This window comes from Cottoperca gobio, chromosome 12 (assembly GCF_900634415.1).
Source record: "Cottoperca gobio chromosome 12, fCotGob3.1, whole genome shotgun sequence".
NCBI lineage: Eukaryota > Metazoa > Chordata > Actinopteri > Perciformes > Bovichtidae > Cottoperca > Cottoperca gobio.
The window spans coordinates 5460140-5484194 of NC_041366.1; the positions used below are offsets into that span (position 1 = coordinate 5460140).

Here is a 24055-nt window from a genome sequence, read left to right on the forward strand (position 1 = left end):
ACAATTGATTAAAATCAGATCAAAATCACAGGCACACACAGACTCACCTTGAGTGCAGCAGAGGTCCAGCTGCTCGTTTTCGGGGCTTGGTGCTCTGTCTCCGGTACTGCATCCAGCCGCAGAACAGCTCGTGCGCAATCATCACGTACAGCAGGAAGATGAGCACGGCGGGATCCATTTAGCCGCATGCACGCGCCGCTGGATGAGAACCAGGTTGGTGCAAATTCTTTCCAGATGAGAAAAAACAGCACTGGGCTGCAGACGGTCTTGTGCAGGAGAAGCGATGATCAATGATGATGATGAGGAGGAGAGGGTCCTCGTGGCTAAGTTACCCCGTGTCCACTCCAACTTTAGGCACTCAGGTCGCGAGACGCAAACGGCTGCTGCAATGGGTGCTCGCACTCCACCCATGACAACCCGGCATCTCCAAAAATGATCAGATCCTCAGAGAGAAAACGCTGTTTTTTCTTTTCTGTCTCACTGGCAACACATGAGAGTCGCAGTGACAACTGCAAATAGGGGACATCGAGGATGTTGCCGTAGAGACTCGACCGTTGCTAAGGACATGATGTCGTCATCCCCTCTTCCTAAAGATGAACGATGCATTTGACCACAGCAGAGCCATGCAGGGAGCTACCAATCAAGAGCACGCGCGATTGTATCCTCGCGCATGATTGCTATAGGTTACCATTCATCCTCTGACGCTGGATGCAACCATTGATTCTTTGCATTGCATTTTCGTTCTCAATGTGTTGCATAAACTGATAAATACTGTGTGTAAATATGAAGAATATATATACACAGTATATCAACACAAAATATTATAATGAAATTCTTTGAGAAAATGTTTAATATGTTTAATTGTTTTATCAGTTAAAGGTTAGTCAATTATGACAATTCTTATTTAGACACATTAAAAATGTTACTGTATGTATATAAATATATATATCATATTTAATATTAAATATATATATATATATTTATTTAATTTCAGTTATTTAATTGCCTGGAAATCATTTCTCAAAATGAAAAGACATACTGATGCAGTGTTTCAATGCTCAACTTTAATTCATGTATCATCAGAGCTCAATTATGTCTTGTTTCAAAGCAGAGCAAAGTTAACTCTCCAACCAATCCAAAAGAATACATCCCTTCAACAGACTTTCTCCAAAGAGCTCCGTTACATGTCAACTTTCTTTATAACCCTTTAATCTTTTTTCAAGGTTTAACCTGTCCGTTTAAAGCTGCTCTTTTCTCTTTAAAGGGGCACTGCACAACTTTCTATAAAGTTAGGGTGCTTGTAAGAGACAGATTGAGACATATATTTTTACTTTTTAATGTTATTCAAGCTCTTGTCCCAAAGTGCAACTTGATAGTGTCATTCATTAGAGCCTCCTCGACTGTGAACTCACATTTCTCTCAAGCTCCATGCCCCAAGTTTATGCTTCCTTACAGTTCCAAAATGGATCCTAAATCTCAATGCAACCATTTTTGCCATTCACAGGTCAGACACCGTCTCGATTGAAAGAAAGTTCAACTAATTTCTGCCCAAGACACCTTAGACGTTCTTCCTTATGACTTCCATCTGTCTGTCCACCGGAAGAGAGCTGTGACCCTCGAGGCCTCCATCAGATCTGAGGCAGCACCACTGATTAGGCCTTCATTAGTGTTGCAATATGCGGGCTGTGCTTGTGTTTTCTTTATGTAAGTGTGTGTGTGTGTGTGTGTGTGTGTGTGTGTGTGTGTGTGTGTGTGTGTGTGTGTGTGTGTGTGTGTGTCATGTAACGGCGACACAAGCAGTTCTGCTGCTGTGATATCGCCTCATTTTCAAAAAGCCACCTATAGGTGGCAGAACCGCCGCTCCTCCTGCCTCACCCCTCCGTGAGGCTCTTTCCGGCGTCAGCAGAGAACTGCAGAAACAAAAGAAGAAGAGTGGACCTGTCAGTGAGAACAACCAAAGTCTGTCCATAAACTGGCCATGGAAGGGTGCTAACTTTAAACGTGTTCTTAAACAGTAATATATTTGTCAACAGTCTTCTTGAAAGGCAGATGAACAAAATACTAATTAAGGAACATGGAAAGATTATCCTGGAAAAACCTCTTTGTTTATCTGTTCATAAGTCATAAAAACAGGAGAGAAAACTATTTAAATCAGACAGAAAATGGATCACAAGAATAATTGTTTTTTCACTTGCCCCTCAGGACTTTTCATACCCTGCACTACCCAATTTAATCTTATCTCCTTTTTTCTTTTTACTTTCTATATTTTATATTGTGAACTCCAATGCTTTTTTTGTTATTGATCATACCGATGTTGTCACCAGTACAGTGAAATTGGGTATGTAAACGTGTATTATAGAGTGAATAATAATACTAATTTGGAATCGACAGGGAAGACAAAAAGGACTTCAATAGGCACCATGTTGCTTCATCTCTGCTAGATGTGTAAGTACTGTTAGGTATTTGTTTTAGTCACAAGAACTAGAATGTCCGGGCTCATAGTTGTGAGTTTGGAGTACTTTCTGCCCTCTACTGGAAAAAGATATATTAGTGCAGCTTCAAATCACCGTAATTTAACTGTATTTACAGAGTAAATGTAAATACAGATTTACACACCAAATAAAATAAAACATTAGTCATAAAAAGTATATAGTACTGTACACTCACAGAGACATTATTGAACCCAGCTGCCATGGGATGGTTTTGCAACCCGATGCCATCCGAAGCTATCACCACACGATCATTCTGAAATGAACACATCATTAATCATTAATCAGACAAAATAAATAAAAGATGCAGATGCTAAATACATTAAAGCTAATTTACTGTTAGGGGCAGCCTTTGTTGCTGCCTTGTTAATGTAGCTCCTAGTTTAGCTTCTAGCCTAGCGCACTAGATTAACTTCTTATCATCCCCAGTAAACGTAGCCTCTATATAACAATGGTTTTTACTAACTGTGCCACCTTAGCAGAAGGTGTCTCTTCTAGAGAATTTGCCTGGATCATTTTTTAAGTTACTTTTTTTTCACCTGTGAGAACAGGTGAAAACTAAGTTTGGAAGGGGAATTGAGGAAGTGTTCCTCCTTGCTGGTCTACCTACAAGTGCCATCAGACCTCTACAGCTCATCCAGAATGCAGAAGCCCGACTGGTCTTCAACCTCCCCAAGTTCTCCCACACTACACCGCTCCTCCGCTCCCTTCACTGGTTACCAGTGGTGACCTAATCTGCTTCAAGACTCTGGTGCTGGCCTTCCGTGCCTGGAATGGGTCAGCTCCTTCCTACATCCAGGCCATGGTCAAACCATATACCCCAGCTTGCTCACTTTGCTCTGCATCGGCCAATCGACTCGTTACTCCTGTGGGACCCAAATACCCCTAAAATAAAACTAAAATAAAACTAGTTAGCAGAAAGTCTCCACACCTTCCAGCGTAGAGTGAAAACCCACCTGTTTTGACAGGACCTTGGCCAATAATACATTAAAAAATTTTTTTTATAATAATAAGAATTCTTATTTGTGTATGTAGCACTTAAATTGGTTTGGCTTATTTGAAGCTAATGGCTGAGTTTGTATTCATCTATTTGAAGCTAATGTGCTTGTAAGATTGCAGAGTTGTATCCTCATGATTGTTTGCACTTATTTCAAGTTGCTTTGGGCAAAATGAGCTAAATGAAATATAATAATGTAATAGTAAAAGTATTTGATGTTGTAATACTAATGTTTGCCACAAGAGCCTGAAGTTCACCACTACTACATGTTCTATAGCAGTGGTTTTCAAACTTTTTGTGGCCAAGGCACACCAAATACCAAGCCAAAATCTCAAGGCACACCTGTTTATATCCGGGCAAAATACCCTCTATAACACATAGTATCACTGTTATCACTCTGTGAAAAACATTTTTTATTTACTAATGCCAAACAAAATTTGACAGACAACTATATTATTTAATTAATAATTTACTAACAAAATAATTTAAGAATCCCTTTAATTAATTCACTGTAAAATTCCACATTAAAGCAGCAACACACTCATTTAACTAGAAGTGTCACAAAATAAACAATTAGATAATGGAACTAGAGAGGGGGGGGGGGGGCATCCCTGGTGAGCAATATGTATCTTTACTGACTAAAGTAATTAGAGAGATGCACTGCAACTAATTTGTGTACAAACAGCAAGTTTATATGGACATACAACAGTATGCAATGAGTTGAAAATAAAACGTTTTCAACTAAACTTGTAAAGAAGAAGATGCATTGAGAATGAAAATGCAAACTGGCATGCAAAAAATGAATACAGACAAATCTTTTGTCACACTCAAATATTTCCCACCATGCGCAAATGGCTAAAGCGGGGATCGCTTTTACAGATTTCTTTTTTTTTAATGATATATCGTGAAATAAGTGTGTAGGACAAAGTACCGATAAAGTAAATAAACAATAATTCATAACCTTTTGTACAGTTAATGGGCAATAGGTAATAGGCCTAATCGTTTCAAAATCCCACGGCACACCAGAATATGTCTCACGGCACACCAGTGTGGCACGGCACACCGTTTGGGAACCACTGTTCTATAGGACTAAGAGTATATCGTCTTCTTCTGGGCAAGTTTTTTCACCTTTCAGCCAGAATTATCCTTAATACTCATAGCACAAATGTGACCGGGTGGTTGTAAAAGTTGTGAATCTTAGTGAGTGAGTAGTGTGTAACTCACTGTGGGGTCCGTATCATATGATTCATTTTTGAACCCAGCACCAGCTGAGGAAGGATTGGTCACAGCCTGTCTGGTTCGCAGGTAGTAAATCAGCAGAACGATCAATGTGACGATCAGCAGCAGGACCACGATGATGGACGCTGCGATGCCTCCTGTGTTGTCTTGTTTTGGGGAGGCTACAGGGAAGATGGAAGACATTTAGTTTCCAGTTCTACTAAAGATTGTGCTGAGGACAATGGGAATTCAGTCAAAGGGCTGCACTGCTGGTTTTGCATTTTAAGTTAGGCGAAAAACTACTGACAATTAGACAAACTCCTTTACTGCTGAACGTTTTTAAAAACAAATCTCCAATCTCAGGAACATTTTATAAGTTTGCAAAAACCTTATAACCCTAACCCTAACCCTAACCCTTTTCTAAAACAATCATCATCAAACTGAAAATAAGCTGTGCATATGCAGTTAAATGACTGAAAAACAAGCAATGGCTCAGGCACATCCTACTTGAATCTGTGACTTTGTTAGCGCAGTTGACTCCGACAGTGTACTCAATGTCATCCAGCGCTACAACGCCTGATGTGCCTTTGACTCCTTCAAACACAATCTGTAAACAACAAAAACAAGACGACAAGTAAGACCTTAAACTATGTGCAGAATTTGACGTACCAATATAAGCTTACATACAGTGTCAGAAGCGCTGTATTAGTTTACTGATTAGACACATTTTATTGTCTTTTTTGGCAAGTGAGAGTCTGACCTGGTATTCCTTAGTAGATGTGATGTCGACGTCAAAGCGTCTCCATGGTCCTCCCAGTTCACTCACCACCAGCAGCTGATCGAGAAGACCTTCAGAGAGCGACCACACCTTCAGCTGGCTGTCCGCTGCATACATTAAAAAATAAGTAGATATGTAAGTTTTACAAAATACCAAAATGGGAAATGCATCACATCCAGACTACATCTGACAGGTTTTCACAACAACATTGATTCTTACATGATTGAGGCTTGTAGACCCAGAATTTCAGGCAGGTGCCCTTGGTCGGGGGCAGATGAGGGCTCAGCAACTTAGCGTTCTCATTGGCTGCCGTCCGGTTGCTGCTTGGCAAGAACAGGAAGTGACCTGATGGAAAGTAAAGTGAAAGTAGTCAATTTTTAACTGGGATAGACAAAAAAAGGTAGAATATGAAATGATACCTGCAGTTCTCCCCTCTCCCTTCTCTGTCCTAAGCTGCTCTTCTCTGACGAGCACATGCAGATGCTCCATACAGTAACCTGTACGATTACTAGTCATTCATTTCAAACATCATCCTGATGTGATCCCGATGGAGTAATATAACAGATAGTCTATGAGAATTATCGTCCTGTTTTCTTTGCAGATTTATAGGTTGTAAAGCCCTTTGAGATTATATACTGTGTAAAATCACAGTATATATCTGTTGAACAGCCTCTCTCTGAAGTTACCTGTGATTGGCCAAAGTCTCCAGTCACAGGCTAGATTTTATGGAGGAGGTGCAGAAGTCTAGTTTTCTCTAAGACCACTTGAATTACAATATGCTGAAAGGTCAGTGTGGCATTTTTTCCTAATGATTCCAAAAAACTGTCTACCCCAGCTTCAATTACATTTCCAGTACATGTACAGTTATTGGATAAACAAGCGTGCACCCGAATTGACAGACATAGATCAAATAAATGATGTGCTTAAAAATGATCAAAGAATTGTTCTTGCTGCTTCCTGACACTCAGTGTGAAGATCTTGCTGGTAGCACATGACACATGACTTTTGCCACAACATCCACAGTTAAAGTAACTCAGTCCGTGTCTGCTTACCTTTCTCTGTGCCCAGACTGTGGTCTTCAAATGGGGTGGAGTAGTGGCTCTCTGCCTCCCGACTCGTCAGCTCCCAGTCCAGATTGTCCCCTTTCATGTTGCTCCAGCTACACATCCCTCTCTCCAGACTGCACTTAGAACCTGAGATATTTAACAGAACAAACCAAGCAATTGGTGGAGTGCTCCTTTAAAGAGCTCAGAAGCTGCAATGTGACCCAGTTAAGACAAAATATTTAATGCTTTAATATTGATAACTAAGATGAGCACTCACATGGGCTGGCATAAAATCGTACCAATTTGTTTAGATGAACACTAGTCTAAAAGTCTGTTGTGTTTCTCCTTAATTTGCTGAGGCTAATACAAACCTTGATCGTGACATGGGTGAGCTGAAAGGAAGACGTCGTCAACTGCAATGTGAGTGTCTTTGCCTCCTGCTCCGACCGCCTCAAACTCCAGCTGCAGAGAAGAAGAAAATCACGTCATAATCTTGATTTAAACACGAGACCTTACATATCAAGGTTCACTAATAACAATTCTCTAAATCTTCTTAAAGAGATGTAACATTTAACATGCTGCTTTTCCTTAGAAATATGGATTATAACATATGTCTTTTGCTTTAATTTGCCGTTTTTATGAAATAGCAAATTAACCCGGTGCCGTTTTTTCCACCAATGTTCCAGTACGAAGTGCCTGGCTGCAAACCTGTATGTAACTGATTGGTTTAATTCATGTTGAGCCCAAAACTCTATTTTAAGAGACACAATACAACCGCTTTGCGCGTTACTTTGCTCACAGATTATGCACTGTTTAACTAGTAAAAGTGTAGTTGTTCACACCCAAAATATACTTTAGTCCATTCACTATAGAGTTTAAATAGGGCCCGAGGACTTTCAAAGTCTGACTCAGTCTAAATGTACATATCTTGCACACAGTTGTTTTTTAAAAATACATAACTTTTTAGGCATGTATAGTTTTTTTAGTTAGCATTGTTTTTGTCTATTGTTTGCTAAATGTATTTGTAGTTATGAATGAATGTATATATGTGTGTTGACCTTGGAAGGCGTTTTGAATGGTGGATGTCACCTGTAACTTTCTGTAATCTATTCCTCTGAGTGGAAAAATCTAAAGAAAGTTTATATAAAAAGAAAGACTCTAGCCTCCACACTGTACCTGCCAGTCCACAAGGTCACTCAAGATGTGGCCGTTGCCATGGCGCCAGACATCTCCCTGGTTCAGACTGTTAGAGAAGATCTTCAACCTTTCTCCCTTCACCGGCTTCATATACAAAGTCAGAGAACCTGCAACGTACACGCTTTTAGTGTTTTTTTTGTTGTGTTTTTAGTGTGTGTGTTTCAGTGTGTGAAGGTGTCTCACCAGGATTCACTCCTCCCATGTGATACCAGAAACTGACGCACACAGTCCTGGAGTTTCCATGGCGAACAGGGGAGGTGAGGACTGTTGAACCACCAGCAGGAAGTATGTTCTCTCCGGTGTTAGCCATCATGTAGAAACCTGAGCGAGCAACCAGGCAGAGGAAGATCTTAATTCACCAGTATATTAAAATATTACTAATGTTTAATGGGATTCTCTGATTCTCTCTCACCCAGTTCAGTCTCCAGAGTGTGGTCAGTCTTAGGTCCAGTCACCGTGGCAGTGAGTCCCCTGCGGTAGAGCCATTGAAATTGACCAAAGCTGCTGTATCCACACCGCTGGCCTTCAAAGGAACACATGCTGGGCACGGTGCACGGACCTTCCAAGAACGTCACATCGTCAATGGCAACGCGCCCATCAAAACCAGAGCGAACCGCTTCAAACATCAGCTAGTGGTCGGTCAAAGGTGGGAAATGAAGATGTTAAAATATTAATTTTGGCATTATCTTCTTAGACATCTGTTTTTGGAAGCCCTGAGAGCCAAGTTAGAAAAAAAAAAGAAATATCAATTTTCTAATTCTGATCTTAATTGTTTTTCTCTCCTTTGTTTATGACGTAGGAACAGGTGAAAAACAAGTGTTCCATGATAAACCTTCTAAGCATTCATGTTTTCTTCCTGGTAAGTTTGGTGTTTAGAGGGCATGGAGGAAATAAAACTCACCAACTCTTTTTTTCCCACCTGTTTCACAGATGATTATTTTTAAAGAAACTTAGAAATATTATCCTGGCAAAACAACCTTAACCTGTTCTTAAGTCATGAACACAGGGGAGAGAACAGCTTAGAAAGTGGATCACCAGAATTAATTATTTTCTCAGTTGCCTCTCAGGTCTCACGTATAAAGTTCTGTGACATTGCATGAAGTTTTAAGCATTATTCAGTCATTTCAGGCTGACTGCAGTCATTCCATACCTGAAAGTTTGTGAGCTGGTGTGGTACGGAGCAGTGCGCTTCGTGCCACAGGTTGCCATGAGCTGCACTGCGGGTCCAGAGGACGGTCTCATAACCGTTGCTATCTAACAGCTTCACATTCAGAACACCTGGACGGGATCAGTGGGTGAGGGTGGGGCAGGAAGTGTGAGAAGACAAAGAAATGATTCATGTTTTGGATTATTTCCAGCTTCTATCAGGTAAGTAGGTAATATTTAAATTAAAACCAACATATTTGCCATTTACTGCAATTACTAAATTAGAAAAGGCAGACTTTTAAGATTAGATCCTTTTGTATGATTAATGTCAGGTATTTCCCCCCAGGCTCAAAGACACGGCTGCTTCATCAGCATTCTGTCACTTTAAACTGCTTTCCATGCAGACTCATCCTCACCTATGTTGGGCCCATAGAGTTTGTAGAAGAAGGACAGGCAGTAATCTGAAGGACCTTGTAACTGTGTGAATGAAACTAAGCGTCCAAACGCACCGCGGAGAGCAGGGCTCCACATGTCCACAACGAGGCTGGTGCCTAGACATCAACAGAAAGACGGGTGGGAAATTAAGTTGAGTTTCAAATCATCACAGGAGCAGCAGTGGAACTTTATATAATGTAGTATTGTTGTTGTTATAGTATGTTGTTAGTATTCCAGTATAATATCAATAACTTGCAGCCTTGAGGCAGTGCCGGGACTAGAATAACTTCCCAAATATCAAGAATCTCACCCTCATTTACATCTTTGTAAGTTTGAGGGTCTAATTTTCTCACTATTTTTTAATCCTAAAATCAGGAAACTATGGACACTATGCATATAAATATTCTTTATATTAAAGCATTGACATATTGGTAGATTATGAGCAGGGAATTAATCATCATTGTATACATAAAAAGTATTTAAATGGAGGTTTTGTAATGGCCAATTAACATGTGACAGACACTTGTAACTTGTAAAGACTGTTAATGCTGAATTAGTGTTATTATTACTGCACCAAACCATGATTACACAATATCCTCCTATGTACTCCCTTCTCGATATGACACATTTAAAATGTGATGTTTTCTACGAAGGAAAGATGGAGGCAAAGTGTGTGTGTGTCTGTGTATATTAGTTTGTTTAGTATATTTTTTGTTTTTAAAAGAGGTTACCTATCCCGATGGTATGGTCCATCCCACCCATCACCGCCCAGTCAAAGTTGTCACTGTTGTCCTGATACCATCCACACAGTCCATCTTCAAAGTTACATGACAGTCCTGGCCACAAAGACAAAAGTTTATCAAAGCTTTGAGACATTTCTCGATAAAATATGAAAGTATGCATTATACAAGATCATGTGTGTGTGTACGTAAAAGGTTATGAGATACCTGTTGTAGAAGATGGGAAATAGCCAGCATGACAGCTGACAAAGGTCACGTTTGTCATTTTAATCTTGGCCCATGGTAAAAGTTTCACAGCACGAGCTTCAAACACCAGCTGGGGAAGATAAAACAAGGACAACTGAAGAGCCCTGATAAGTGAAATTCAACTTTACCATTAATGTAGATTTTTAAACAGTTTTACCGGACATATTTCTTTCTCGTCTTCTATCTTCAGCTGCATTTTGTTAATTCATATTTTCTATTTTATGTTAGCATATTTTCCTAGCATTGCAAAGACAAAGACATTTTTTGTAAACAGACCCCATAGAGGTTTCAAAATTTTACTTCCTATGAAATGTTGCGGCTCATATCTCATCATCATCTATATACATTAAATGTGTTATCATCGGAGCACAAATGTCAAATTTAAAAATGATGATTAGTTACCAGATGCAATCTTTGTCTTGGCAGGATAGATTTAGGGATATATCAAATGTCTTCGGATCTAAATGTTTTCAAACCGATTGTTTTGCTTCAATGTTTGACCTTTATTTATTTTTCAGAAAAGTGACTTCTATCTGCGAAGCAAATCTCATCATCAATGGCAACATTTTAAATGTGATAATAATATCAGCCCTGAGGAAGAAAAGCTGACCTGGAAGCGATCTTTTCTGACTCCAATAGGCAGGTCGACGTGTTGCCACGCCCCCTCCTCTGTTCCAGTCTTCCCACTAAACTCCCACAGCTTAGGCCGCATGCCCAGCAAGCTGTCAATCACCCTGACGGACAGCTCACCTGCAGAAGAAAGACGTAAACAGAGTCATGTCTAAAGATCTGAGCTGTGTGTCCCGGGAAAAGATAAGAGGTGAGAAGAAGACATGTTGGATAACAAAATAATTTGGTTACCAATGTGCTCTGCACTTCCAGTTAGTGCAAAATCAAAGCTCAGGGTGCAGGCTGGGCCGGAGGGGCCCAGGAGGGGAGTCCGTGTCTGGGCCTCGGTCAGCTGCTGGCCTGGGGCCTCGGCTACATACAGGTACTCCTCTAGGAAATGTAAAAGAAACAAATATCCAAATAATATGATATTTTTATCACTGAATACTAGTAAATCAATAGTTGAGTGTTTTTAGTTGTACCTTTGGATGTGCCATTTTCATGGAGCACCCAACCTTGACTCCCAATGCTGGCATCAGTCCAGCCTGAGCTGCCCTCAGTGTAAGAGAAGTCCCCTGCAGGGAGGATTCATACAGACATCTCACTCAAAATGAGACAAAACTCACACAAACAAACAACAACTTTAAAACAACAACTTGCATTTTTCTTTTGTTACAAGTTCAGTGCATGAGACGGAGGTCATAAAGGTCTGCGCAACCCAAGCATATTCAATAAAAAAATATAATATAATTCTTCACACCGGTATATCGCAACACCCCTAGTTATAGGACTTGAGAGAATATAATTCTTCACTTCTCTCAAGTCCTATAACTAGGGGTGTTGCGATATACCGGTATTGGCAACTGTGATATTTTAAAATGAAATTTCGATATTATATTATATTACAGTTCGTTTAGCTGACGCTTTTGTCCAAAGCGACGTACAAAAAGTGCAAACAATCATGGAGACACAACTCCGAACAGTTAATGTTAATGATATACATTATAATATTCATTTGTTTGAATAATATTGTTTGAATATAATCCTGCGTTAATTTGTACGCTTTATAAAGTTATAGATTTCAAACTCTCTTACCACCTCCTGGTATTTTGCATGTAAAAATGCACAATAAACAAAGTTAGTCAAAATTTGACTGATAGAATCACTCTAAAAAAGATTATCCTCATTTTCTATAGATATCGCGATAATATCGTTATTACAAATAATTTTGGCCACTACCAATTGTGTAGTGAAAATCATGACAGCCCTACCTCCACCATAAACAAAGTTTTAATAAATAAATAAAGTTTTAATAACAGGAGAACATTGTTTTAATTACAGCTACAAATATTATTCATATGAGTATTTTTCAGATCTACCGCCTCCCTGGTTAACTTGAAAATCATCACTGACATTTGAAAAGTAAAGCTGAGTAAACAGAACGAATAGACTCACCACATTTGGATTCATCCTCTTCTTTTGCACAGTCGGGACGGAAATCACACATCTTGTCTGGTTCCGTACACGGGTCTTTGGGAGATTTAGGGAACTTTTCCAAGGTACTATTGGCTGTTCAAGAAGAGAATATGAGATGGCAGATTTGTCACACCACAGATGTTGTTTACTTTCATTCTTTGCAGATGTGGAATAATTAAAGAATTACCAGAAGACAAGCGGCATTCAGGAGACAACACGATGCTGTCGACAGCGATACCTCCATATGCAAATTTCCTGATTGCTGCCATTATTATAATCTGTAATGACAGGAAATGGATTGAAACAATGCATATATGCATATATATATATATATATATATATAATATATAATGGTATGTATATATATAGAGATGAAGAAAGATAGATTGTTAGATGGATAGAGTGGAGAAGTAGAGAGAAAGAATAGATAGATAGAGATAGGGATATGAGATAGACAGAGAGAGAGAGAGGAGAGAGAGAGAGAGAGAGGAGAGAGACGGGAGAAGAGACGGAGAGAAAGAGAGAGAATAAGAGATATTTATATAGATATATATATATATATATTATATAGGATATAGTATATAAGTATAGATTATATATATATATATATATATATATATATATATATATGTATATATATATATATATATATATATATATATATATATATATATATATATATATATATGTATGTATGTATGTATATATATATATATATATATATATATATATATATATATATATCTATATATATATTTATATATACTTATATACATATATACATATATACATATATACGTGTATATATATATATATATATATATATATATATATATATATATATATATATATATATTCTTTGGTATAATAGATGATGGTTGTTGTATATAAAGTTATTCAATACATTTACATTTAAGTTCTGACATTCCCATACAAATATGGCTCAAATATTAAGCTGAATTTACAGAAAATGCAAATGAATGTGAGTTTCCATTCACTATTATTATGTGAATGTAAGTTGTTGGGGGCATTGCAATAAACATCTCTTTGCATTGCACTTTGTTGTGTTTTGCTTTTATTGATAAACCAACATTTCCACATAAGCCATATGTTTGCAAAGATCGCTTTACTCTGGCATTTTTATTTAAAAAAGATAATAATAATAATATTGGCTGATAAATGCTTATTAGAATAAAGTCTCAAAAGCCAATATCAGCTCTGGCCTCAAAAACAACAGTATCAGTCAGGCTCCACCAGATGCTTGTGATAATTACATGTGTAGCCTGTCTGTGTATATTAAATCAGCTTCTAAATGTTTGATAAAAACTATGAATGAAGTTAATTTGTTACCGTGTCTTTATTTATGAAACTTCAGTATCAATATTTCAGTTTTTTAAGATGTTACAGGCTACAGCTAGCATCATTATTATGGCTACAAACTCAGGTAAAGTACTTACTTGGAAAGTTGAATTGGTGACAATCTCCACCTCGGCCTTCACCCAAACATCGCCGAGAGCACCGCCCCTCTTCCACACTGGGTAGATCTCACGATCTGACACCAGCACCGTCAGACCGCCAGACCTCGGCCCAAACTGGTGAGTGTACATCACCATCTAAAGCGGGCACATACAGAAACCTGGTCAAATTAGGTTTAGAAATATGTTCTTTTTTAAATTTAATTAAAACATAAATTATTAAAAATTAAGAATGAAATGACAATTCATTCACTGTAGCTTTTTTTCATTCATTGCTATTTCCTTTTCAGAGTATCAGTTTATGTTAAGGCGGAGTGTGAGTAAAGGACTGTAACATTGAAGCGTAAGAGTAGAATAAAAAGCTCTCTCTGAAGGAGAATCAGTTTGGGACTCACCTTGCAAGGATGTGAACTATTGGTGGGTTGGAGGCGGGGACTTTGGAAAGCGGCCCAGTCTTTTGTGAGACCCTCATCAGGGACAGTGACATATAGGAAGTTACCTGCAATGATAATAATGATATTATTTATTGTATGTATGTAGTTGTTTAAAAACAAAGTTACGTTCTCCAACCTATTTTATTTGTATTCATCTTATAATCGTTACTATTACCGTCATTAATGTTTATTTTAGTTATTACCATTTGCTATTTGTTTTATTTCTATTTACTTTTTTGTCGGGTAATACCAAAAATATTGAGGGACAATTATTTACATTTGCATTATATTTGTATGTCTCTGTACACAAGTTCCTGACAGTGAAAAACCAAAGGACACTTTGACTTATTTTGATACCTGTTGCACTGTTGTTGGAATGATCCCTGCCTGGTCCTTGCAGAGGATCCGTGACAGAGATGTTCACCTGGTTTGTCCAAACCCATTTCAGGGTGGACAATGACCTCAGGTCCCAACCACACAGGTCCTCCTCAAAGTCACAGCGCCAGTACTCTTCTGGAAACACAATAACACACACAACTCACATTAAGCGTCTGGATGTATATAAAATGTACCGTGAGGATTGTATGGAAAGTTACTTCTTCTCACAGAACTTCAGGAATATTGTGGAGTTTTGAAAAATGTATTCCGTAAGATAGTGTCCATAGATTGAGAAATTCCGTGGAGAGTTTGGGAACATTTCTGGGAACTTTGCAAAAGAGGTACTTTACAGTAATATTCCAGAATATATTCCAAATATAGGATTTTACAGCAATAAAAAGGGGTGTGGAAAAAGTGAGTAGGTGGACCTTTACTCATATCATTTATATATTTTTCCCACAATCACAAAAAACACATTTTCTCATGTCTTTGTGGTATTAAGCTATGCAGATACTTTTGCCACATTTTTAAGATTTCCATTTTAGAAAGTCCTGCCTCCACCCAAATACAATGGAGGTAAAGGGAGTTTTATTTTATTGTGTTACCTTGAGATAACAAAGCTTCTTTTCTCCTGATAACGGCTCAATTTATGTCAATATGTCCATAATTATCCCGGGATCTCCAGAAAGCAAAAGTTGTTATCTCGAGATCACGGGATAATTATGGTCTGGTTCATTTGATCAGCCCTGATTTCAGCCTTCAAAATCTTTAACTGAACAGTTAATGTATAAATGTTTAATTCATAAGGTTACATTCTTAATAATGAGTACTCCTTGATCTGACATTTTTAGCTTTAAATCAGTTGCTACAGTTGTCAAGACAACATTTATGCATGCTGGCCTGGCACTCCTGAACGCTGATAAACACTAAGTAATAAAATAATCTGTGTTCCAGTGATAACAGGTTGATTATCATGTTTTCTCCAGATAACGGCATAAAAAAAGCCGTTCCTGGCTTCCGTTCTGTCGATACCACAAAGTGCAAGAACATGTTGTTTCTTGTTGTTGGTTGAAATGCCCCGTTAATCTCTTCCGCACAATATGTTATCACAGTCTCTAATGTTTTGTACTTTGAATCATCCGTGTCCAGACACATTCCTACATATCTACTGTACTGTGGTGTCAGAGGGCTCTCTGTTTTCTCACCACAGTTCTCCTCATCAGACCCGTCACCGCAGTCGTCGCTGCCGTCACAGAGCTGCTGCGGCTCCACGCAGCCCCCACGCCTACACTTCGACATCTCTAAAGGACACTCTTTACCAGGGAGTGGTACTGATGACGTAGTGGGAGAAAACAACATCAAAAATAATCATTATGCTCATCATGGCTCTGCAATTTTAATTGATCAAGTTATTAATTCATTATAATTGCTGACATTATAATTACACTTAAGACTCCATAGAAAGGCAGGGACTGCACATGAATAAGAGGTTTTGAGAGACTCACAGGGCAGAGCGCAGTCCAGAAACTCCAGATGGTCCACCGCCACATCTCCTGTACGCCCCTCGGAGCGCTGTGAGTGAAGACGGATTTGGAAGGCTGTGGGATTACGGCCCAGAAAGATTGTAGCCTCCCTCCAGCCACGCACACTGGTGGCTTCAGGACGCCACACTACGGCCTCTCGGGAGTCCTGGTGAAGGATGGATGCCCACAAGGGTATGGAACCCAGACCTGTGTGACCTACAGGTGAAGTACTTTATTAGTAGGGCAGCAATCAAGCTTTTGTGTTTCAACTTAGAAAAATGATCGTGGCAAAACCTTTTTTTCACAAGTTATAAACACAGGAGAGAAATGTTTTTAGATCAAACTTAGAAAATAGATTTTCTTTTTCCTTACTTGCCTCTCAGGGCTTCTGTAGATACATGGCACAGATCAAATACATTCTAATACTGCTAGTAAAATAGTTGAAAAATATTATTTAATCCTGTCTATAAGATTGTGTTTTAAGATATCGGAGAAGCAGGCAGTTTGAATGTATGACCCGTAGTCATTAACAGTTGTTACCTGAGTCCCACAGGAAGTATCTGAGACGAAGTTGGCAGGTTGGTGAAGACTGTTTTATCTCTGGGGAGATTAAAACTGCAGAGCTGAGTGACTCTGTCGTCACTGCATTCACTCCCATAAACCAACCTGTTGATGGGATATATGAAAAGTGCAGGGTACCGTTTTATAATAGCCTGATAATCTCACTTCATACATTCATACTACCCCCGTCCAATCACTCTCTTTTTGACATGTTAGTCACAAATTGCGGGGAAGACGAGCTGATCCTCCTGTTAAATGATGACTGAGATGTGACTTGAACTGCTGGGGAGAGATAATTGTTAAACTCACAGCTGCAGAGAAATGACTGGCTGTTGATGCTGGCTGTGAAAATAACATTATGATCGGTTAATTATTCACTTCATCACTACATTTCATATTTGCATGTTATTTTCATTAGGAGCTTCTGCAAAAAACCTTAGTCACCGTCTGTTGACATTTAAAGCATAAAATATATTTACATTCATTAAATCTAGTATATCACAAGCAGGAATATGCATTAAAAAGATGAAATATAATACTTTACATTTGCCATATCCAAGTATACACAAAACAATTCCAGTTGCTGGAAGGAATGTGGAGAAAATGATGCCGAACATATAAATATATTCGTTACATATTTACCAAAATAATAAAACAGATGATCGGGAAAGCAGGGTGCACAGAAAAACACTTCCCACAATACTACAAAAGGGAAAGTTAAATACTATGGAAAAGGCCATTTTAAACATTGTTGGAAATAAGATGGGCTTTCTATAAAGATAAAGGACTAACAACATATAGAAATATGAATGAAATATTAAACAGATCATGCTTTGAGAAGATGTTTTAAGTAATAAGAAACTGTAATAGAAAGTCGTAAGGTCTACTTATATAAAACATAAAAGTCTAACCTTTTTGTTTGTCTGTTTATGTTTGCACTCTGTTTTGTGTAAAGGTAAAATTCTGTCAAGATATAAATAACAGGAAATGTATCATTGATATGTATTGACACCATAACGTAAAGAAAAATGAATAAAATCTCATAGATCTTTGTTCACTTAGAGTCAGTTTGGTTGTAGGTGAGGGGGTTGCTGGTAGTTGCAGACTTGGTCATAATTGTTCTTTGTAAGAAATATTTCCTCCTGTCCTGTAACATTTTGTTTGGGATTTCTGTGAACTATTCGTCGGAACAGAAACACAATCATTTCAGTTAAACAAAAAGCATCTTAACCTTTTACTTTCCCCAGCTCTTTACTTAAACAAAACCAGGTTCTCATTTTGCTTGAGGTTTTATACACTGACTTGTAAAGTATAAGTGTAAAGTACTAGTATGAATGCGAGACTGAATAAGACCAAACTACATGAGAACGGAGAAGTGTTAAAACTACACCTGTAGCTGTCCCGGTGGTGTAGTCAGAGGACGGCCCGCTGCCGGGCAGCGTGTCCCCTCCTCTCTGACGTCTCTCCCAGCTGTACACTGCTGCGTCCACGGACCGGCCAGTCCATCCACACATTCCTGCTTCCTCAAAGTCACACTCAAACCCTTTTCCACTGTAGCCTAGAGAGGTGTGAAAGAATTAATATTTTACTGTTGGACTGTTGAACTAAAACACTGCATACAGATCAAATTAATAACTCATCATATTCCATGTTTCCTGCTCATCATACAAGCATTATTTTTATTATAGTGATTTCACTGACAGCAAGAATTAAGGCTCGATATGGTACAAATTATTTAAAGGAAATTCCTGTATTTCAGCAGACAATGCTCAGACACTACATTACATTCACATACATGTAATACATTAAGTCTATCATGAGATCAGGTGTTCGGCATCTGTAGATACAACGTCCTCTCGGTAAGCAAAGATGAGAACATATTACAATAAACAACTGAGAATTCAGCTCAGAGCAGGGTTTTCACACGCGTGGCCATATTTCTACACTTACCACAGTCTTGCTCATCGTTGCAGTCAGAACAGTCACACACAAAGTCACATTTCAGCTCAGAGGTCAAACATGGATAAGCCCAAATGCCAGTCGCTGTGAAATATGATAAAATGCAAACATGAAATGTCAAAGTTGTTCTTTCAGTTTGTAAATAAATACATTAAAGTTTATGCTGCATTTAAATATTGCAGATGTTCTGGGTGGTCTGACTTTTTCATGCGCATATCTTATTTGGCAAAACAATCTTTACTCAAGATCCTCTTACTCACTTTCTGAAGCTTTTGACCATATCACAGTGTACTTTTTATCCTTTATTACGAGCACTTTTTTGTTGATGTTCTCGTCTCCCATTGTTACGTATTGAAACGACAATATAAACAAAACAAACAAATCGAAAAAGATAAAACTCCTGATGAAGACCAAGTGATAAGGTAGAAATCTCTAGAACAAGCCAGTTAGTGGACCTCGAGTGGAGATTGTTTTGTCAACTGTGTTGAAAATGAACCGTCAGACTCAACTTCTCTCATGTTTTGAATTCAAGCTATAAAGTACAATATTTTCCTCTGAAATAAAGTGCAGGAAAGGTAAAGTCTCCCATAAGTTAAATGACCTAAAGCATCAGAACAGTGCAAGTCTCACAGATGATTCAAACCAAACTCTCTTTACTGCCCAATGCCAACAGGCTCAAAGGTCAGAGAGAAAGTCAGCGGCAGCAAAATGTCATCCGTCGTTTCAAAGGTCTGCGATTAAGACTCCAGACTTTGTGCGTCAGTGAGCTGACAGCTGGGAATCCGACGTGACATGAATGATAATGAGAAAATGTTCAGCTATCACACAGAGCATGTTGCAACAGCAGTGACATGATCCCTGCCTCATAATTATGGGATCACTTTTTACTGAGCTCTGTTGACGGCAATTCATTTTTTATGAGTAGAAATATTTGTTCTCTTTTAAAACAATCATAGATACATAGTTTGTATTTACTGTATGAATACGATTTGTGCACAAAACAGGTTGAGAGAAAAGGTGTCACCTGGTTTTGTCCTTTGTATGGGACAACAAGCAAAACTGTATCATGTCATGACAACGTATGGATGTCGCAAGAACACATTATGTCCACAAAATGAATTAAAAGTGCAACATAATACAAAAAGATTCAGTTGTACCCATAGCTACATTTTCTGTAAATGTTAAACATAAACGTCTTCATTTTTTTTGTCATTGTGGCATTATGTAAACAAACTGACATTTAAATTGTTACAATTCTGAAAATGAATGAAGACTTGTCAGTGATGATCAGGACTGAAGTTAAAAGATTGAACAGTGACAGTGGAAAATAATAATATATCATTTTATGGCAGTTTTTTGACGGACACATTTTTGTCTTCTTTTTTTTTATGAGGCACAAGGCTAAACACATTTGTAGCTTGAAGGTTCATTCTTGACCTTGGAAACAGTAGGTACTGTACTGTGGACTAATTTCATTAGTAGTTTTGAAGTTCCAGAAAAAAACTATTTAGTGTGACCTTAACTGACCTCAAGTGTTAACTTAAGATTTCTTGTCAAAACACTGGGCTTGTTAGAAACCTTTCAACACTATCAGTTGTGTATTTTATCTTTTATCTAACACGACAAGCTACATTTAGGCCAGCCACAACCAGCAGCAGCATTATTACTACATTAAATTGTTACTAAAACTCAGTTTGAGTGGAGAGATTGTGTTCTTACCAAACTGCTGAGTCAACAGCAGAATGAGGGCCGAGCTCCTCCAGTGGAACATCTTCCTTCCTCTCTTCCACCTGATCAATCTGGAGCTCTGAACACAACCTGGAGAGTCTTTGATAGTTCACTCTGACTCTTCTCCTTTTCTAAAAGATAACACCTGGACTTTAAATTCTCCCAGCATGCAACTGCAACAAACCCATCATAAAACAAGTATATGTGTAGAAGTAGACACAGTTGGTAACAGACATGCAGAGAAATTCAGGTGCAAGTTGCATCCAGCTGTCGGGATCATTTTTGTTATACTCTTATTTAGAACAAGGCGTAGTGGTGCACTTCAGCCTCCTGTGGATTAAATGAGTATTACAACAACAAACAATGATCCTGTTTTTCAGAGATATTTAAAAACCAGATTAGTGTTAATATGTCATTGTCTTTCCGGCCATTTTGAAAATTATGTAGTGCTTTTCTCCAAAACGGACTTGTCAAAGGAGCAGATGCCTAATCTCTGTTATATATATGAATAGCTAAATTAAATTGACTACTAGTTGATTTCCAATCATTACATTATGATGACAATTCACTCTGATCAATGTCATCGCTTGCGATCAGTAAAGATAAATAATATGTTTAGCTTTGTGTAAAGACGAGAACAAACCACCGCTGGGCAAAACAGTGGAGCGTAGCATCTTATAAATCCTGTCCAGTGGGGTTAAAGGTCTGTAACACAACTCATCTGACTTTTGGATTTACCAACAACTAGCTTACTGGCTACAATGTGTGTGCAACATGTACTGTATATGAAACTGTTTTATAGTTGTTGGAAGGATTTTTTTAAACTTGTGATGGGACAGTTTCCCCCTGCTTCCAGTCTTTGGGCTAAACTAAAATGTACTTTTAGCATTTTTCAGATAATAGTTTTGATTTGACAAAAACCCCAAACATATGATTAAAATTTGTGACTCAGATTATTTCAGATTTATTTCTTGCAAATTCATGGATTTATAATCTCAGAGATTTTTTTGCATTAATTTACCACTTTGATCTCAGAGAACATCAACGTTTTTGGCATTTACCGGAATATTACCCCCCCACTCCATAATTATAGAGCCAAAGCAAGATAAAATAGATAAAAATGTATGTTAAATATGTGTGTATGTCATGATTTGAAAATAGTGGGAATAATAAAACACACTGGTAATCTTGGAAGATCATCAAGTTCCTTTGTTTTATCTCATCACTTTAAATTAGGACCAACGTCCACCAGCAGTTTACAGTCCTGTCAGTGGCCGACAAGAAAACAACTGCGAAGCAATGATAGGGGGCGATTTCACTTTTCTGCTATGCAACAGAAGGAAACAGTATGCACACGATTTAAAAGTAGATTTCAGGAAACATTTATGAAACAAACATCTCGACAAAGCGTTTAAGGTTCACTTTCCAATACAGTGATAAAGGTCTTAGTGATTAGATCAAATCTACGAAGCTATGCGACTCTAAAACAAGTCAGTGAGCGACTGCAGTTATTATTCTATAATTCCAGATGAGATTTTACAGTACTGAAGATAATGACCTATTTGTTTTAATATTGCAATAGTTTTTTTTACTCAAATTGTAGCATATAAATAAGACCCACCAAAATAAGGCTTGTTTTCTAATCAGACTTGTCGTTGCATGTCAGTATTAGTCTTGAGTTATCAATGGGGTATCAAAAAGCTCCTTATCCAACTCTGTGCAGTTCTAAATGACAAGCATTTGCCTTCGTAAAAGGGATTACAGATCAGTTCCGTGTCAGTCCAGGAGAAAGAGCATCCAGAGGCTGATCTCAGTTCAGTTCAGTATCCTTCATTGTCCCAGGTCACCTCATAGTCTGGATACCGAGCCTTCAGTTTCTCAGTAGTTACTGCGTGGTTTGCTCTTCCAAAACCCTGGAACGAAAAGTACCACATCAATGTTCCATTCAAGTTAGAATTTTATTTAACCTCAAATAATCAACATTTAACACTGAATTTAATGATAGTGTGAAAGGGATTGTGCGTAGTGACAAACCTATCATTAATAATCAACTCTGCAGCAATATGGAGATATTTAAGCCTCTTTCAGCTCAGCGTTTAGGTTTTATGGCACATTTACTCTAAATACTGTTTTGTCTACATAATTGGAGTTTTTATTCAGCACATTTGTCTCACCATGGAGTATCCATAGACGTGGATCTTCTTAGCCTCGGGATCATGTTTGATCCTCCCTCCTCCGATACACTCACAGTCCAGGTGGCCGCCCTTTTCCAGCTCCTCAGAAACCTTATCATAGATGTCAGCTGCAAGAAAAGGCATATGATGAATAAACACTGCACTTTATAATGTTTATATCTCTAAATATAATTTGGAACAACGGAAAATACAAGTAACAGTAAAAATATGTATATTTCTGAAACGCAGATTTTGGCAACAATATATACAACTTGTATTTTTGTCTTAAACAAACACATATGTTTGTAACAAACTTGTGCAAAGCCAGTAGTGTCTCAGTCACCGTAAACACCTTTATTCTTGCAGCTCTGGTCAGTTTTGCTTTCCCTCTTAGGGTTTAGTGCCCCTGACTCACCATGGTACTCAGCCCATCCGTATCCTCGGACTATATCTATCTCCGCGTCGTCTCCCTCCTCTCTGCTGTGCACTCTTATCAGGACGTACTTGAAGACGCCGGACGGGTCGATGTCTGCTCGCGCTATGTTAGCCATCAGAGCTGCAGCCTTGGTCTGAGAGCACATCTCCAGACTCCTCAGCGAGCACACTAGCAGACAAGCTAACAGACACAAACCTGGTATTTTCTGAACGAACTCCGTGTCTATAAATTCAGGGAGCTTAACAGCTTGTAAACCCGTTTCTATGTTCTTGATTTAGTCGTAAATTAACTAACATGAACTCATTAAAACTGAAAACGATTAATCCAGTCACGCTTGTTCCGCCATGCAGCAACAATTAAAAAACTTCCGGTTACAGCACCTTCAAAATAAAAGCCCAAAACAAGTATTGAATCCTCATGTTAGTATTTAACGCAGTCTGTAACTCTTTAAAGACTTACTTAAAACCAGACTGAAAATAAGCATATTGCTGCCCACTTTGGTTTAAAATGTCCAGCCGTTTTCACCTCTGTTTAGTGTGGTCAGACTTTGTTGCACCTGTTACCACAACCAACAGAGACTTCCTGGGCTCTTTGAGTTCACCTGGAAATCACTGCAGCAAGGTGAGAGGTGAAACCACTGGAGGTCAGCAAAAACATTTTTAAGGGGGTGTTAAGTAACTCTTTAAACTAAAACAGTCTAAATGACATGATAGAGCAAAAGTCAAGAAGAGAGTTTTAGATAATATTTTTTAATTAAAAAGCCTCCTCCTGTACACATTCGAGATGTGTTTGAAATAAAGAATAGCATATAATTGACAGCATGGAAATTATATTATCAAAATAGCTTTTAACCGTTATATTTAATTTTTGACATTACTTTTACCTACATTTATTACTCTTGTTTTTCTAATAATGATATAGTCCCACTTGATTAAACCTCAGATTAATTGTTATCTTTTGTACTGTGGAGAAATTGGCCCCGTCTCAACCTGCAGTTACTCATTTAATCA

General features: G+C 38.2%; 2 protein-coding genes across 2 annotated transcripts; both read right to left on the reverse strand.

Annotated features, from left to right (window-relative positions):
- Window positions 1–1117: 1117 nt before the first annotated feature.
- Window positions 1118–21476, reverse strand: mamdc4 (MAM domain containing 4). The gene is made up of 29 exons (XM_029445351.1): window positions 20427–21476; window positions 18699–18791; window positions 18139–18306; window positions 16728–16853; window positions 16170–16403; window positions 15870–15995; window positions 14644–14796; window positions 14248–14351; window positions 13835–13990; window positions 12565–12655; window positions 12357–12470; window positions 11384–11476; window positions 11154–11291; window positions 10903–11042; window positions 10254–10362; window positions 10038–10142; window positions 9288–9422; window positions 8876–9003; window positions 8138–8354; window positions 7909–8046; window positions 7705–7832; window positions 6900–6990; window positions 6535–6675; window positions 5702–5827; window positions 5465–5589; window positions 5212–5311; window positions 4711–4886; window positions 2668–2745; window positions 1118–1910 (listed from the first exon to the last, which is right to left on the reverse strand). Exons 1-29 carry the CDS (start codon window positions 20476–20478, stop codon window positions 1872–1874), a joined length of 3624 nt encoding a protein of 1207 aa, XP_029301211.1. The 5' UTR covers window positions 20479–21476; the 3' UTR covers window positions 1118–1871.
- Window positions 21477–21618: 142 nt separating this feature from the next.
- phpt1 (phosphohistidine phosphatase 1) lies at window positions 21619–23611 on the reverse strand. Its single transcript, XM_029445352.1, has 3 exons — window positions 23025–23611; window positions 22610–22737; window positions 21619–22348 (listed from the first exon to the last, which is right to left on the reverse strand). The coding sequence occupies exons 1-3, from the start codon at window positions 23188–23190 to the stop codon at window positions 22256–22258; spliced, it is 387 nt and encodes a 128-aa protein (XP_029301212.1). The 5' UTR covers window positions 23191–23611; the 3' UTR covers window positions 21619–22255.
- Between the last annotated feature and the right edge of the window lie 444 nt (window positions 23612–24055).